Source organism: Watersipora subatra, chromosome 2 (genome assembly GCF_963576615.1).
Source record: "Watersipora subatra chromosome 2, tzWatSuba1.1, whole genome shotgun sequence".
Taxonomy (NCBI): Eukaryota; Metazoa; Bryozoa; class Gymnolaemata; order Cheilostomatida; family Watersiporidae; genus Watersipora; species Watersipora subatra.
This window is the reverse complement of record NC_088709.1, coordinates 53,979,009-53,996,115: the sequence shown is the minus strand read 5'-3', so window position 1 is coordinate 53,996,115 and position 17,107 is coordinate 53,979,009. Positions and strand designations below refer to the sequence as shown.

The window sequence follows — 17,107 nt, the reverse complement described above, 5'->3', positions numbered from 1 at the left end:
GTCAACATAATCCGAGCAAGAGGGCTGTACCACAGACAATTTCAGGCTTTTTTTTCTGATGTGGATGCTGAATATGGGGATCTACTCTACCACTTGGATGTGCGCTGGCTAAGCCGCGGTGCCGTGCTGAAGCGTTTTTACTCCCTGAGGTCAGAAATTGACCAGTTTTTAAAAGAGAAGGATCGACCTCTTCATGAACTGAGTGATCCTCTATGGTTGGCAGACCTAGCATTTTTAGTTGATCTTACTGATCATTTAACCACCTTGAACAAAAGCCTAGAAGAGAAAGATCAGCTTATACCACAACTTTATGAGCACATGAAAGTATTTTGTGTGAAGCTCAATCTCTTTAAGACACAACTGCGCAACTTCAACGTTGTGCACTTCCCCACACTGTCCGAGATCAGAACTGCGTATCCACAGGCCAACCTTTCTGCTTGTTATATGTGTTATCGAAAGATTTGACTTACTTGACAGCACAATAACATCAATGATTAATGACTACAAGATCCACTTCAATCTAAACTATGCCAATGTGATTTATTATGTTTAGGTAAGCCGCCTTGTTGTTATGAATTACCAAGAGTGTGGAGTCCCAATTGTAGGACTTGACCTAGATCTTCAGTGTGAGACTAGCTATGTTGAATGTTAGAGGTGGATTATGACAATCAATTATACTTTATTCTTATGAACCAAAACCCAATACACAAGTAGCAAAATTCTAGAATATAAGATAGATAACAAGTAGTAAAAGCTAAGTAGAATAATCTCTTACGCCAACAACTGTATATCCTCTTAAGCTCGTCTTGTACGTCTACAAGTGTCACGGTATATATAATGTTCGTATCATATACTATGTTGTAGGAGTAAGTCCATTGGAAGGAACACTGTCTTTGGATACGTCACATGGAGAGCGCTGATATTGTGGCTGGATGCTAGTATTGCATAATATTGTTTCCGTCAGCACCGTAATATGTCATGGAAAAATACCGGCTTAGGGTGAGGGTAAGTTCAGTTATTTTTGGTAGTGCTTGGTGATGGGTGGATAGATGTAATTACTCCCAAATTCCTTGGCGGTTTCCACAGGCGGTGTTGACGGTGTTGACTCATCAGTTTCCAAGATTGATGTATTCTAATTCTGACATTTCCAATTAGAGAATCTTTTGATGTCTCTTAGGCGTCTTGATGCTTGTACGAATTATATGCTTGTACGGCAGTCTGGCTACATTCCCTGCTGGTATATTGTTTTCGAAGTATTTCCATACAACATTTCTCCCGTTGTTAAGGAACGATATGTCCTCATGTCGTATTTCGTAGTAACGTTGCTGTTGGCATAACGGTAGTAAAATAGACAGAATATATAAAATGAAATGAAGTTATAAAGTTGTGGTTAGAATAACGATATTTAAAACCCATGTACCCGAGTTAAAAAAAATTATATAATAATTCGTAAAACCAAAACCATGAATAAAATCCAAAAACATAAAGATGTTAAAAGTGAAAAATAAAAGTTTTTATTTTTTATTTTCTCAAAGCAATAAGGTTTATGTTAGTAGTAGAAGTATATGGTTGTTAGTTTGCCATATGGTTTAGGTGAGTGTCAATTGTCCTTTCGGTGTCGCGTATTATTGTCCTGGTTTTTGTATTGCGTCTCCCTTGGCAAAGTAAACGGGTCCTCCCGTATGTCGGTATGTATGGGTGGCTGTATGCGGCGAGTAGTCATTGGTCTTATGGTCAGGAAAGAAAGCTAAATCTTGAAATAGAAACATCACATAACATTATAGCAAAAACTGGCGTGTCTTTTTAGAATTCTAAAATCACAAAATAAATGTTATAACATGCATGACTCAGTTGTGCGTAAGACATTTTCACTTTCCACTGCTGGGGCTACCTACAGAAAGAAAAATTGTCCAAGCATCTGCTTTCATCACTAACCTGTTTTATCCTAAAAAAATAGAAAGTCACAATAGAAGTTAATAGTTTTAAACGAGTTCGTTTTCTGGTATGTGCCGTGTCTATTTCACAATAAAATCTATCCTAAAAATTCAAAAGTCAATTTTTGTTACATGAGTGAGACACGCCAATAATTGTTATATTTTTTTTAGTGGCTAAATTTAGCTCCCATCTCAAGGATGAATGAATCGCGGTGTATTCAATCAAATTAGGTAATCAATCAGCTACTATTGATAAAACCATACGGCACGGTGTACCTGTCAAGGAAATATAGGTGTTATTATGCGGCAATTGGTGTACAACAATTAGTGGTAAGCATGGGTGTTCGCAAAGAATCCGTAGCGACAGCAGGGTATAAATACAGAGTGGAGGCTCTCAGCAGCATTTACAGAAAACATGACAAGCAGAACATTTATTGACGCTGTAATAGCTGAGTTATTAGCATTCGTGAGGAGGTAAGTTGGGTAGAGCATAAGCGAGCAACTTTAGATTAAGGTAGGACATTATTATTATGCCAAGGTACTTACCAATCATGTATGAATCTGCGTTCTATATGGGTAGACTCAGTGAGATAACCAAGAGGGAATTCCCGGGTGCTCAATGGCATCCCACCTCGGATGCCAGCACACAGACCGAGGCCACCTCATCGGGGCTGTTTAGGCCTGTGCAGCGGGTTGTGCCGATGGCTAGGAGGGTGGTGTCATTCTGGATGATGAGTGTCTCGGGGCGGGGAGGAAGGCTCCTCCGCCACTTGGAGGAACAAGCTAGGTGGGTCTTCTTCTTATGTATATCTGTATCATCTTGTCATCCTCCGTATCCAAATCAGTGGTTATGCAGAAGTTCCATGTCTTCATTATAGGCTACAAGCTCCGAGGGCGCTCCCAGCAGGGGAGGAAAGTTCGGAGGAGGCGGTGGGGTCGACAAACCCGACAGAGTGTGGGCCGCAATGTCTGGCCTGGGTACGGAAAGGCTATAGGCGGTGCGTCCACGGGGCTCGGTTTTGTACCGATTGTGGCAATTTTACCCACCAAAATCTCTGGTGCGAGTGTGTCAACGGGGTGTAATCAGTTCTATTATTTTTAGCTTTTCCTTCCTCTACTGTACACCTCAATACCTCGCGTAATAAATCTTATAAATAGCTGAACTTATTTGTATGTGTTTCAATCGGCTGTCCTTTGTAGTTTACTGGAAAAAGCTGCTGTGGCTGTCAGGTTGGGGTGTGTAAGAGAATAATGGTTGTCAATTAGTCATTATCGTTGTGTCGTTGATTTTGTCAGTCATAGCGGGGATATTTTGTGATAAATCATGTTGACCTTGAATCTAGTTAATCAACGCTTGACTGTGTGATGGTGTATTAAGTGTAGTTAGCGTGTAGTTGTTCTATTTCTGTCTGGAGGTCGTTTTAATGGTTTGCGCAATCGTTGGTCTTGGAAAGTGGGTGGAGCTACTGGTTGGCTGGCGGGAAGATATTGGCCAATGATGGAGCCCGTTTGGTGTCATATGATCAGTATACTGTCCTTCGGCGAGTTCTTAGTCCTGTTCCCTTCATTCTTCTTTGTGTAATTGAAGGAAAAACATGTACTGTCACGGGGTTGTGTTTTTCTCGGTTATACTTTGGCTGTTGGTTTGGCCTTATTCCATCACGGAAGCGGTAAGTTCATTTCTTTAATCATATGCGTATGAGTGATTACTAGATGATGGTAGTTCATGCCGGTGGACATTTCTTGGATTGATTCTTTTAGCCATGTGACCTTACTAGGTGCACTTGTTTCGGCAAGGTTAGCGCCTGCATAAGCCTGACAACCCGTGCACCCGCGGCGGATGTTACCAGCGAGGATACCTGGGGTACGGTTATGGCTGGAGTGGGCACCATCCTAGCGGGTATCACTGTCCCGACTACTTGTGAGTGGGAAATTTTTTTTTCTTTTGTTGTTTTCATCCGTTTTCTTATTCCGTCGTGCCTGATGTCAGTGCTAATGCTTCTTGTCACTAATGGTTCTTTGTAGTGTCTGACGCTTCAACTGATCCGACCTTACGCCAATCCTCGGGGTGGCCTTCTCACTTCATAATGGGAGAAGATGTCACGTCTGATCTTTCAGTGGTCGTCGGTAGGTTATTAAACTTGTCTTAATTGTGGTCTCATGAAAATGAAATTGAGTTCCCAAAAAAATTGTTTTTCTTTTAAATGGTTGTCTCAAGCGTATAGTGGTTATTGTCTTTTTTTAGATCCCCGGCTCGTGGTGCCTCTCTGTTTGGGGGGTGTGGCGGTGATTGTTATCATTGTTATTGTTGTTTGTTGTTATAAACGAAGAAAATAAAATATGTTGAACTTCTTGTTCTGTTAATCATAATCCTTGGGGTTTAATTCTTGAGGAAAAATTTGTCTTAGTCCAAAATCTTGTTCCATTTGTGTAGGTAAGAGCTACAGCTATTCATAATATTCAAAATCTTCTATCCGCTTGGGCTTCGGGCTTCTTCGGAATCCGTGAGCTCTCTCTTTCTTTCGTTCCTGTTCATAGCTAGGTGGCAGGGTTTGGCTATGATTTTCTGTTGATTGCATGAATTCTGTTTCAGGTTCATATACGTCATCTTGATTTATGTCTGTCGTCAATGGTTGAATTTCTGTTTCAGATAAATCGTCGTATGGATCTTCTCTGTCAGGATTTTTTACTATTTCCGGAAGTTGGAAACGTACTCTCTTGTTCCTTGGCATATCTACATGTTCTTCCGTCAAATTCATCTTTGAAATATCCAGCTGGTCACTCGGAAAAGGACGGCGCTTCTCTGGTCCTGCATGAGTTGTTGGCACGCTGAGCAATCGTAAGTCTTTGACTAAACTTTCTATGCTTCCCACTATGGTGTCCTTTGTCAGCTCAAAAGGTGTGCTGGTTGGGTTGATAATAGGGATTATTATCTTATCTTGGACAACTCGGGTGGCTGATCTGCCAATCATCAGTCTTTTCAGAGTGTCAGTGTTCCTTCAAATAAGCATTCTTTTCTTTCGTAGTCGCTATCTACGTTTGCTACGATTGCCACTTCTGTAAATGGTGCTACTTGGACATTGTTGCAGACGTATGCTGAGCAGGTGGAGCAATTCTTTCCCATGGCGATGGCTGGTCCGTCATTGATGTGAAGAGTACATCTATCGAAATTCTAAGTAACTGCGCCAAGTTTGCTCATTAAGACTGTTCCTAAAATTACTTCATGTGAGATACCATCTGCTATGTAAAATCGATGTTTTCCATTCCATTCGCCTTCGATGTTCAAAATTACTGTTGATCGTTCGATGATTTTCAGAGTGTCTTTGGTTACGCCCGTAGCTGTCAGGTCGCTTGGTTGCAAGTGTAGACGCAATTCGCGAGCGAGCCGTGTGTTGATCAGGCTTATGGTGGCTCCTGCGTCAACGAGTGATGTGCAAATAAATCCGTTGATCTTTACATCTATGGTGGTTCTTCTACAATCTTCTCTTGAAGCGCAGGTGACACCGTTGATATGCTCGTGTCGTCTCTGTGGACCTTGCATACCGTATGTCTGTAAAAAGTATTCTTCCCATGCTCTCAAACATTCACGTTCTTCATCAGTAACTTCGGATTGAGAATATCGGGGTACGTAAGGTTTATATGATGGTGGCGCACTGCTTTAGTCTTCTGATGATGAGTCGATCTCTGAACTCTCTGGTGGTACGGATGGGTTGATGTCAGATTCTGAGAACGAATTCGTCTTCTCTTTCTGGCATATCGGTTAATTCAAGTGCCGTCTCTACGTCTAAAGCATTTACCGTGGCGCTCTTTCTTGCTCTGCATATAAAACATCCCTTTGTGATTCCTCTGATGACTGTAGATAAAACCATTAATGTAAGAATGATGTTACAAGCGAACGTCCATAGCTCGTAACCTGAGGCTACGTGTCCTCCAAATAGAAAGCTGAATAGTGATGAGCCAAACAGTTTCTCTCTGCTCTCTATGGTGTTGTAATGTAGGGTGTTATGACAGTTCGTGACGATTCTTATAGCCTTTAGTACTCTTTTCTGTCTGTCTAAGGTAGATAGGAGTTCATTCAGTCCTCCGTAATTGTCTGTGTTTGACCATCTCAACACATGGGCTCTGCTAAATATGGTTTCTTGTATTTGTAGAGGCTGGCTGCCGAGGTTGATGTCCGGAATACTCAAGTTGGTGGTCTCACCCATTGACGAAATCGTTCCGTTTGGGAAATACTCAGAAATGTTACCTTCCAGCATCATCAATGTGCCTCTTTTTGTCCTGCAATTGACTGTATAGGTGTCTGGGTGTATCACATTGTCTTTTGGATTAAAATATCCAATCTTTTCTGTGCCAGCTATTCTGATCTTCATCGGAATAAACTCTGAGCAATTATTCTCTTCCATTGGCAGTACTTCGTATTGACTGTAGTTAAGTATGGTACAAGGGTAAACTTGAAGGAAACCAGGACCTGCTGTAGCAATAACGTTTGGTTTGTCCAGTAAATATCTTGCACTGAGTGTTGGGTGCTCTCCCAATAGCATGGTAATTATCTGTAGGGTCTCGGCTAGGTTGTGGCAGGCGTAGAAGTAAGCTGACCAGAATAGATCTTGAGCTAGCTTAGTTTGCTGGTACGCAAGTGATTGCAGCATTGTATTGAATAGGGCAGCGTCTCGATCCTCTACTGATACTCTTTCTTTTATTGTGTCGTTGAGAGTAACATTCGCCAGTGGTGTAAAAAATTTTACTACAAGGCCTTGGTCCGAAAGCGAAACGTTAGAGTTGTTGCAGTCTATTTGCGAGTTCAGTCCTGAATTATAAAATGTTAGAGCTAGATCTCGTTTCTTAGAGACGAAGTGTGCGTCGAGAAATTCTCCTGATTCGTTGAACCATGGTGTGTATTCACATGTTTCGACTATGTCCAGGTCCCACATAAGCATCGATCCGTCATTTAATTCACAATGTCCGTCGTTGTAATTGCAGTGACTGACGTCTCCGGCTGTACTTTCGAATTCATCCGATCCGTGTTTCTTGTACAAGTAGGTCTCCACGTAACTGCATTGCTTCGCGCTGAAGGTTTTCTGTTGGCAGCACCATACATACATAGCATTGGTTGGTTCGTTCGTAATATACATTCCATCTCCTCCATGTAAAACTCCTGCTTGGCACTTCTTATATATTACCATGTCGGTGCATTCTTCTAATGTTACTTTCTGGGTGCTGCTTGAGGTTGTCTTGGTCCTAATGTCTCTGAAAAACAAAATTTGTGTCGTAACCTGTGTGGTGAACTTAGTGCATTGGTAGGCGATAGTCTTTTGTTTGATCATATTCTTCTTGTAGATAGTAACGTTAACTTTCTGGGGTGCCATGTCTGATTATTTGCTGGTGTCCGTTGAGCATTCGTATTCTTGTTTTACTCGAAATGTTTGTGGAGAATCGTTTTCTCCTGTGCCGCAAATCATGGGGTTGTTTGGTTGTCCTTTGGATGCTGTCGTCCCGGTAACGCATAAGGCTAAGCATAAAAGGCTGAATTGGAAGTAGTTGGCCATGTTAAATAAGCCTAGCCGTCCTCCGGTGAATCTTCTGCGTTTAGGTCGTCGGTCTACGTTTTCCGAACGCAAATTTTTATTAGTTTCTATACAGTTGACCGTTTCAGATGAAGGGTTGTCTCCTTGGGGTCGTCTCGCGTTTTGTGAGACAGCGCCATCTCGATTAGTTGTCAAAAAATTGTGTACGAATTCTCGTGTTGATAAGTCGTCGTCGGATTTTGGAAAAGAGTTTGATACTTCTGCGACGTGATATCTTGTAGGACATCTTCCGTATGTGAGTCCTACTGCAATTTCTACAGTAAGCCTGTGTATTAGCACTTCTTGGCTTTCCATATTCTTGGTTTCTTCGTGAGCTGTCATCTCTAGTTTGTGAATTGTAGTGTCTGTATTGTGGTTCTCTCGAGCGGTATTCATTCTGTGTTCCTTGTTGTCTTGGTCCTCGAGGTGGAGAATATCTGTCTCTTAGTGGTGAGACTCTGTCATCCGCTTCTCTTTTGGTTATAGTTTTTGTTGTACGAGTTCGTTCCAGGTTGTTGTTGATAACGTTGGCGGTCATCATAATTGTTCCTTGAAGTCGAATAACCTCTTCTACCTCTGTAGTTTCTCGATGTCGCCTCTCTTCTTGGTAATCTCGTTTCGTTTTCTTTTATTCTTCTTGCTTGATCGTTCACTAGCATGGTCAGTCCTTGTACTTGTCGTGTCAATGGTGCGAGGGGGTCAGTGTCTACTTGATTAACACTCATCGTCCTGTTTCTTGTCACTGCTTTATCTATAGCTTCCAGGTTTCTGGCTTCTTTTAGAGCTTCTTGTAAAGTAATATTTTCATGCTTCAGAATCGATCTCTGATACCTCTCCTTCAGGCCTCCAATGAATGCGGATTTTATAACTTGATCACAGTTCACCTTGGGTAAATCTTTAAAAACTGATCGGCCTGCAGCCACAATCTCAGAGTAGAAGTCGTTGATCGACTTCTTCCCTTGGCTGATGTTCCATAGGTTCTTCTCTCGGAGTGGTTGGTCGACTCGGAAAGCCGATATCAATTCCTTTTTTAAGGAGCTGTAGCTCCTCGCGCAATTAGGGTTCAGCTTTATAACATTTCTGTAGGTCTCCCATGCTGGTCCAACAAGTTTAGCAGGTAGGGCTTGTGCTAGTCGTCTGTTGTCGTAGTTGTATTGAGCCATCAGTATTTCCCTTCGATCAAGGTAATCTTCGAAGTTATCTCCTTCCTTGAATGGCTCTATGTTATCGACGTTCGGCACTACGCTGATGACGGGTGGTCCAGTTCTGGGTGGGAAAAGTAGATCTCCATTTGATGTTCTCGGTGCTACACCAGGTCCTGTGTAGCTTCCGGAGTCGTCCACGGTTGGTTTTTCACCTTGTGGGCTTTGTTCCTGGGCTTCGACATCTTCCGGGCTGAGTTGTTCACCATGTGGACTCTGGTCCTGAAGGATGATCTGGTTTCTCAGTGCTCTCCTTACCGCAGGAGTTGTTTTCTTAGCTCTTTTCTTCACCATCTTGTAGTCGGGCTGTTGTGCCTTGGGCCTGTCTATCCGGTTTATGGGAGTAGCTCAATGCCAGCTTTGGCTGCTCCTTTCAGATATTCTCTTGTCACTGCTGGTTTTGCTCCTGGGTGTGTGACTAGGCTGTGTAGGTTCTGGTCTGCTATAACAAACTTAGTTAACATGCAACCTACGAGTAACGTGCTCTAAATTATATATAGGCACTGTTATATGTATATAGTTGACAGAATATATTTTTTTAAATTGTAATTATGTTAAGACAAGTATTGAGTAAGTGACAAAGACTAGGTAGTCTATTATGTCTGTCAACGAGAAAGTTTATATAGAGAGAGTTATGTAGAGAGGGTTGTTTTCCATATATAGAGAGGGTTTTTTTCCAAATGGTTGGAGTTCAACCGCAAGTATGAGTCTGTAACGTTTATATATCAGTAAACAGCGTAATAATATATACAAGATTAGTGCAATTAGCATATGAACGTAGATGATCGCTGTTATAGACTAGCGGTTGTTCAGTATTGTACAGGAATAGGTTGGGAAGCTATGTATAGTTCGTAAACTATATTAATATCTGTATGAAGTATAAATATATACTCGAGTTTAAACTTCCTATATTAGTATGCTTGACTATGTATGTATCAAGCTGATGTAACTTAATTATAACCGGTGTATTGCTATTAGGTCTTATACGTATGTGAATGTTAGGTGTAATAACCTTGAGCTCAGTATATCTACAGTCACTAATAGTTAGTATTGATATTCACTTTCCCGCCGAACGGACAGTCGGAAAGAATATGAGTTTATTTCCCTGTGAATGAAACAGCCGGAAATAATATGACACTATGCTTTCTCTGCAAGCGAAACAGTCAGAAAGATAGGTTGAGTGTGAGCGTGTGACTGGATTAATCTGCAGAATTGAACGTACATAAAAGGTTGCCAATGTATAAATATAATCTATGCTTTCCCGCAAGCGAAACAGTCGGAAAGATAAATCAAGGTAGAGAGTTTCCTAAGAAATTTGTGAACTTGTACGTTTATCAACTTCTGATCTGTGTTTGCCCTGGAGTAAAACAGTCAGAAGGTAGGCAATATAGTAATAACAGAGCTCAGCTGTATGTATAGTCTCGATATTCACTTTCCCGCAAACGAAACAGTCGGAAAGGATATATGAGTTTTATTTCCCGCGAATGGCAGTCGGAAATAGAGGACACTATGGCATATGTGAAGTGGAAGCACGCGGCTGTGAAAGTTCTAGTTTTCTCCTAGGCAAATATAAATCTGACCTCAGATTTTCTTACAATAAACTAGGATCCGCAAGCCTATAGCTAGTATGCAATGGGTGATCAATCCCAATATAGGCTGCAATTACGTGTTATGAAAGTATGAATTATGAAAGGTCTAGGCGTCAGGGGATTATTTGCCTAGCTATGTGGTTATGCTTTAGCTAAACGGTACGCCTAGATAAGTCACTAGATCTCAGCTAACATAGAATTTTTAATGAGTCCCACAATAGATATGTGAATATCTACCTGCCCAGTAGAATATAGCGACCAAATTAGGTATTGTAAATAGCTAAGCAACCAGATATGAATAGAGATGAAGATGTCAGTTCTATGGTAAGCGCTATGAATAATATTACGAAAGATTTAAGCGTTTAGGGATTACCCACTTAGCTAAATGTATGTGAAAGGTTGATGACCGATAAGGCACCTCTACCAAAAATGTTATATGTGTTATCGAAGGATTTGACTTACTTGACAGCGCAATAACATCAATGATTAATGACTACAAGTTCCACTTCGATCATAACTATGCCAATGTGATTTATTATGTTTAGGTAAGCCGCCTTGTTGTTATGAATTACCAAGAGTGTGGAGTCCCAATTGTAGGACTTGACCTAGATCTTCAGTGTGAGACTAGCTATGTTGAATGTTAGAGGTGGATTATGACAATCAATTATACTTTATTCTTATGAACCAAAACCCAATACACAAGTAGCAAAATTCTAGAATATAAGATAGATAACAAGTAGTAAAAGCTAAGTAGAATAATCTCTTACGCCAACAACTGTATATCCTCTTAAGCTCGTCTTGTACGTCTACAAGTGTCACTGTCAAAAGAGGCTGAGCTACTAAAAAACGCTAGCTTTTATAGGCATTTAGGATAGCCTGAGGACGGGTATATATAATGTTTGTATCATATACTATGTTGTAGGAGTAAGTCCATTGGAAGGAACACTGTCTTTGGATACGTCACATGGAGAGCGCTGATACTGTGGCTGGATGCTAGTATTGCATAATATTGTTTCCGTCAGCACCGTAATGTCATGGAGAAATACCGGCTTAGGGTGAGGGTAAGTTCAGTTATTTTTGGTAGTGCTTGGTGATGGGTGGATAGATGTAATTACTCCCAAATTCCTTGGCGGTTTCCACAGGCGGTGTTGACGGTGTTGACTCATCAGTTTCCAAGATTGATGTATTCTAATTCTGACATTTCCAATTAGAGAATCTTTTGATGTCTCTTAGGCGTCTTGATGCTTGTACGAATTATATGCTTGTACGGCGGTCTGGCTACATTCCCTGCTGGTATCTTGTTTTCGAAGTATTTCCATACAACATGCTAAAAAAGGTAAATATGTGTCTGTCATTGCATGTCTCGAAACAGAATTCAGACAGCGCTTCCAGAATTTTTCTGTCATTGATAAAGAAATCAAGCTAAACGCGACTCCTTTCTTGGTGGATGCCAAAGCGGTGGAAGAGAATCTGCGACTAGAACTCATCGAAATCCAGTGTGATGATGTTCTGAAGAATCAACATCAGCAGCTTTCCCTCCCCGAGTTCTACCGGAGCTTGGAAAAGGAAAAGTTTCCTATGATGAGACGCCACACGAAAAGAATGATCAGTCTATTTGGCTCAACATACATATGTGAGCAAATATTTTCTCTGTTAACACTTAACAAAAGCAGAATGAGAACCAAAATGACTGACAGCCATCTCCATGTCCTTCGCATCGCAACCACTAAGTTTACAGCAGACCTGCCAGCCATCCTTCGGTCCCAAGAGCAGCATCACTGCTCCCACTGATGGCAATGCCGTTCCCACTTTAGGTGAGTAAAAAATCTATTCAACAGTACCCGTGTGTTAATAAGCATGCATATGTAAGTAAATACACTAAAGTTAAGGCTATATACTTAATTTCTAGTAAGTGGCCCAGCCCCTACTATATTTTTATGTATGTGACCCTCAGTGAACAAAGTTTGGACACCCCTGGCCTACAGCTTAAATTAATATTTTTTTATCTGTGCAAAACAGGTTTGAGATAGTAGTAGATTAAGTGTGATTTTTTGTGTGATTAGGTGTGATTTATTATTGTATTAAACTAAGCTTTTCAAGCTATTTCTAGAACATTTCTATTTCAAACAAGTATCATTTACACTACACTCTGTCAATTCCTGCTGAGAACTACTTTTTCAACAACCAACAGTACCCTTTCTTTTTTCCATTATCACTTTGGTCGTGGGCTGTATGACAGTGGAATTTCTAGTGTATATTTATATGCAATATACATATATATCATATGGTTTAGTGATATATAATTCATATTTATATATATTTACATATACATGAATATATATAATATACATGTACAGTCAAACATGGATAACTCGTCCACGGATAGTTCGAACACATGGTTAATTCGAACGGTTTCTTTGGTTCGTTCCCACGTAATGATAAATTGCTATAAATAACTCGAACTCAACACTGTTAATTCGAACTGTTTTTTTGCCCAACGGCTACCGAAACGGTTGTTGTCGCTTTAGAAAATCACTTTATTCAAAGCCATAGAGGTAAACCTCATCTTTTCGTAATTCATAAGCGTTGTTATTACTTCCATCGGCAAAATATTTTTGTCAACGACTTTTCTAAAGGTTTGGTCAAATTTGATTTATACTGCTATACATGAATAGCACGAGCTTGCCGGGTCACGCGCGCAAGGATTTTCGCCACGCACATACAAAACAAAAACAGCATGTTGTTTTGTATGTGCGTGGCGAAAATCCTTGAGTGCGTGACCCGGCTAGCCCGTGACAAATAGTTTTCCGACGTTGATTCCGTGTTGAATCAACGTCGGAATGTTGAATGTTTAAAACGTTTTAAAAATGGTTGTAATTAAACGTATACGTTGTCTTAGCTAAAAAAAATATTCATCGTTTGACCTAAACACAGAATACGTATGTACATTCAATAAGTATCCATTCAAAAAGCGTGAGTGATATAGAATGTACCGTAAAACCTCGTAAAACTTCTAATTGAACTGCCTCGGAGTGTTGCTCTTAACGAATCTCAGTTAAAGTAAGGTAATCTTTGCATAAACTTCAAGAAAAATCGGCAAAATTGATCGTGGGTAAAACGCTCAAAGGAAAAAGATGTCTTTTCTTTTGAGCATTTCAACAACGATCAAGTTTTGTCAATGTCAATCTAAAAAACGTCCTGGCAATAACATCACCTCAAACAACAAACCAATCTCAACTGATAGAAAAATCTCTATACTATTTGATAAAAACGTTTTAAACTTTACATTAGAAGCATTTAAATTGAAACAAGCCATTTGTGCCTTTGATTTATATTATAGTTTGCATATGTACATGTATCTACTAATAAATAAGTAAATACATGGACTTGTGACAGTGCTCTGATAACTTGAACGCTCTGATAATTCGAACACTTTTGCTCGGTCCCATGAAGTTCGAGTTATCCATGTTTGACTGTATATGTATTTGAAGTATGTACATCAGATAGTCTTCATGGTGTTCTCAAGATGTACAAGTCAGTTAAATATGCATGTCAGACAGCCAATTTATTCCGCAAATTATTTAGCAATTTCCCTATATTCAACATGAACAACTTTCGAACTTTCTACTAACTGTCCCCGGCAGAATGGCAGCGGGAGAGGCGGGCTCCGTTTCTCTTCATCCAACTTGCTGACCGAGCAGGACAATACTTCCTACGGCTTCGGTAAGTAATTTATATATACATGTTTTTCTTCATTGAAAGAATATAAGTTTATAATCTGTCTAGAAAAACATGTGAAGCTCATTAACTATTGTAAACATAAATAAATACATTAGAATGGATGTTTAGCTAGTGACTACTTAGCGACTGCTGAAAGGAATAATGACCTCATCTAAACTGATATATTGTTAAAATGAGAGACAGTAGAGCAGTGAGCTGTAGAGGAGCCATTTAAGTCTTTTAAGAAAAAGGTTGTAGCCTAGTATCAAGCACTGCAGTTTATGAAATTTTGTTGAAATCAAACCACAGCAGATGGTGCATGAGAAGTTGTCATACCCATTAATTTCCTTACATTATTCAAACTGTATTTTGTGGAATGAAACAACAAACATAAAAATGAGACATTACTCAGTTACGCATTTGACATATGAGCAAAGAATCTGTTATGTCTACTCTTTCTCACCAATTGTTTGTCTGTCTAAGACATGTCTGTAAAATAAAACATAACATTTAATATATATTATAAAATTGCTTAAGAATGCTTACTTTTTACTCATATTTGTTTACTTTATTCTAGTCCATACTACCAACTCTGTTAGGTTGATATGAAATATTTTAAACTGATATCAGCTGCTTCAATCGGTTTAGTAAATCAGACAAAGGGGGACAAATTAAATGATATTATGTAATGACATTTATTCGAAAGAGTAGGCTCAGGACATACATAATACTAAGTCACAAAAGGTTGTCATGTAATTATTCTCATCAATAATTTGCTATAGCTAGGCCAGTACACTCAACTAAAGTGTTCCTCAACATTACACTTGATAAATTTGTTCTACTATTTGAGAGTGACTTTCTTTGCAAATTAAATCGGTCAGATAGTGAACACTTCATGGTGACACAACTACTGACATTCTGCTTGCATCAAACTTTCAAGAACTGTCATTGCTTTCACTATTGAGTCAGAGTGTTATGGAACTCGATAAATAACTTTGTTACAAATAGAACTTAATCTAAGATATTTAGACTGAAATTGTATTATTTCATTTTAGAACTTTCTGAGTTCATAGAAGAGGGCAGCTTCTCCTCCATTGCATATGCACCACCAATAACCTGGCCACTGCCTGCTACCCTTAAGTTTATGGTAGATGCTGGTCATCTAGCTACTTTGAGGGCAGCAGAGCCCAAAAATCTGACGTGGCCAGTTATGGAGGAAGAGCTGCATGATTCTACATCTAATCCTTCATCACAACCACTAACAAAGCAATCACCACCCCATCCACCTTCACCGTCAAAATCATCACATCAATCTCCATCATCAACACCACGATCACTACCAAAGCAATCACAACCCCATCCACCTTCACCATCAAAATCATCACATCAATCTCCATCATCAACACCACGATCACTACCAAAGCAATCACCACCCCATCCACCTTCACCGTCAAAATCATCACATCAATCTCCATCATCAACACCACGATCACTACCAAAGCAATCACCACCCCATCCACCTTCACCGTCAAAATCATCACATCAATCTCCATCATCAACACCACGATCACTACCAAAGCAATCACAACCCCATCCACCTTCACCATCAAAATCATCACATCAATCTCCATCATCAACACCACGATCACTACCAAAGCAATCACAACCCCATCCACCTTCACCATCAAAATCATCACATCAATATCCATCATCTACACCACGATCACTACCAAAGCAATCATCACCCCATCCACCTTCATAACCAAAATCGTCACCTTCATCACCATCATCAACATCCTCCTTACAAGCACAACTCCTCCCATCATCACCACCATCTCCAGCCCAAACAGGAACAGTGAAAAAACCCTAATAGGCTGCGCCGCTGTAGGAGTGGCAGCCTTCAAGCTGTACAAGTAAGTTCTAATGTTAAGCAACCTATATTATTTTAGTACATGTTCTATTGCTGACTTAAGAATTTAACTGTAATATCTATGTGTTACCAAATGTAATTTTATTACTTGTACGCACTGGTGCCAATGAAACCACCACTTCATTGCCACCAGAGGATGCTGCCATTGCCACTCCTTTCTATCTACCGCCTACACTGTTTTTCCCACCACCACCAACACCACCACCCAATCAACGCAATTATACTGAGCCTCACCACTGACATCATCTTCGCTATCACCGCCATCATCAATGCCATAATCTTCCGCCCGATCACTATCACCACAACTGTCACAACCAAAACCTCTCCACTATTACAATCGCCCCTCTGCCACCAACATTATCCCCTCACCAGTAACAATCACCAACACTGCACTTGTTAACTCACCACCCGCTACCGCCCAGCCCACCACACGTTGCCACTCAACCTCCGACCCACTGTCACTCAAATAAAACCTATTTCTCGTAATCCACTATCCACCACAACACTACCAACCACCACAACATTATACCTCAGCCAATGTTGAAGTGAGTATTGATTGTCATTATGATGGATGTAACTTTGTTAGAGGATTCTTGACAAGTCATGGCGATTGAGTATTGACAGTTTAAAGTTTGCTGATATTTGATTATATATAGTTTTCACTTGATTAATGCCTGGCATTGCACTAGTAATAAAATAACTACCTAACAATTTTGAGTAACTTAAACTCGTAACTTAATCTAGTCTAAATCTTTATGATAATAATAGCCATGTCAGAAACCAGCTCAATATTTGTTCCATTACACAAAGCATAGGTAAGAAGATGCAAAGATTTGGAAGCATGAATTGCCGACATATGATATGCTGACTTTCTATTGACTTTTGACAACCCAAAACTTATGAATCAATAGAGGGTAAAAGGCGTGGCATTTGACAAGCCATCTTTGGTCTTTTTATTAATTGTTGTCACTGATATTTGCAAGAATAACAGTTCATACTGTTTATGCTATGAATAGTATTATTGTACCACATCAGGTTATCAAACCAAGAATAGAAAAATAGTTATAATCTTTTGAATGACGCTACTCTTTTATTATTTTCTATCTGAGAGTAGTTGAAGGAGATGTTATATATATATAATGTATAAATATATTATAATTATTGAGAA

General features: G+C 39.9%; 1 protein-coding gene across 1 annotated transcript; it reads left to right on the top strand.

Moving 5' to 3' along the window:
• The first annotated feature begins 11,994 nt into the window (after window positions 1–11,994).
• LOC137388333 (variant surface antigen E-like) lies at window positions 11,995–15,771 on the top strand. The gene is made up of 2 exons (XM_068074819.1): window positions 11,995–12,103; window positions 15,065–15,771. The coding sequence occupies exons 1-2, from the start codon at window positions 11,995–11,997 to the stop codon at window positions 15,769–15,771; spliced, it is 816 nt and encodes a 271-aa protein (XP_067930920.1).
• Window positions 15,772–17,107: the final 1,336 nt, after the last annotated feature.

Excerpts from the sequence above, each read along its gene's own strand:
- LOC137388333 (XM_068074819.1), top strand. The coding sequence starts at position 11,995 with ATGTCCTTCGCATCGCAACCACTAAGTTTACAGCAGACCTGCCAGCCA. Across the intron at positions 12,104-15,064 it reads CAATGCCGTTCCCACTTTAG|AACTTTCTGAGTTCATAGAA; the intron begins GTGAGTAAAAAA and ends ATTTCATTTTAG.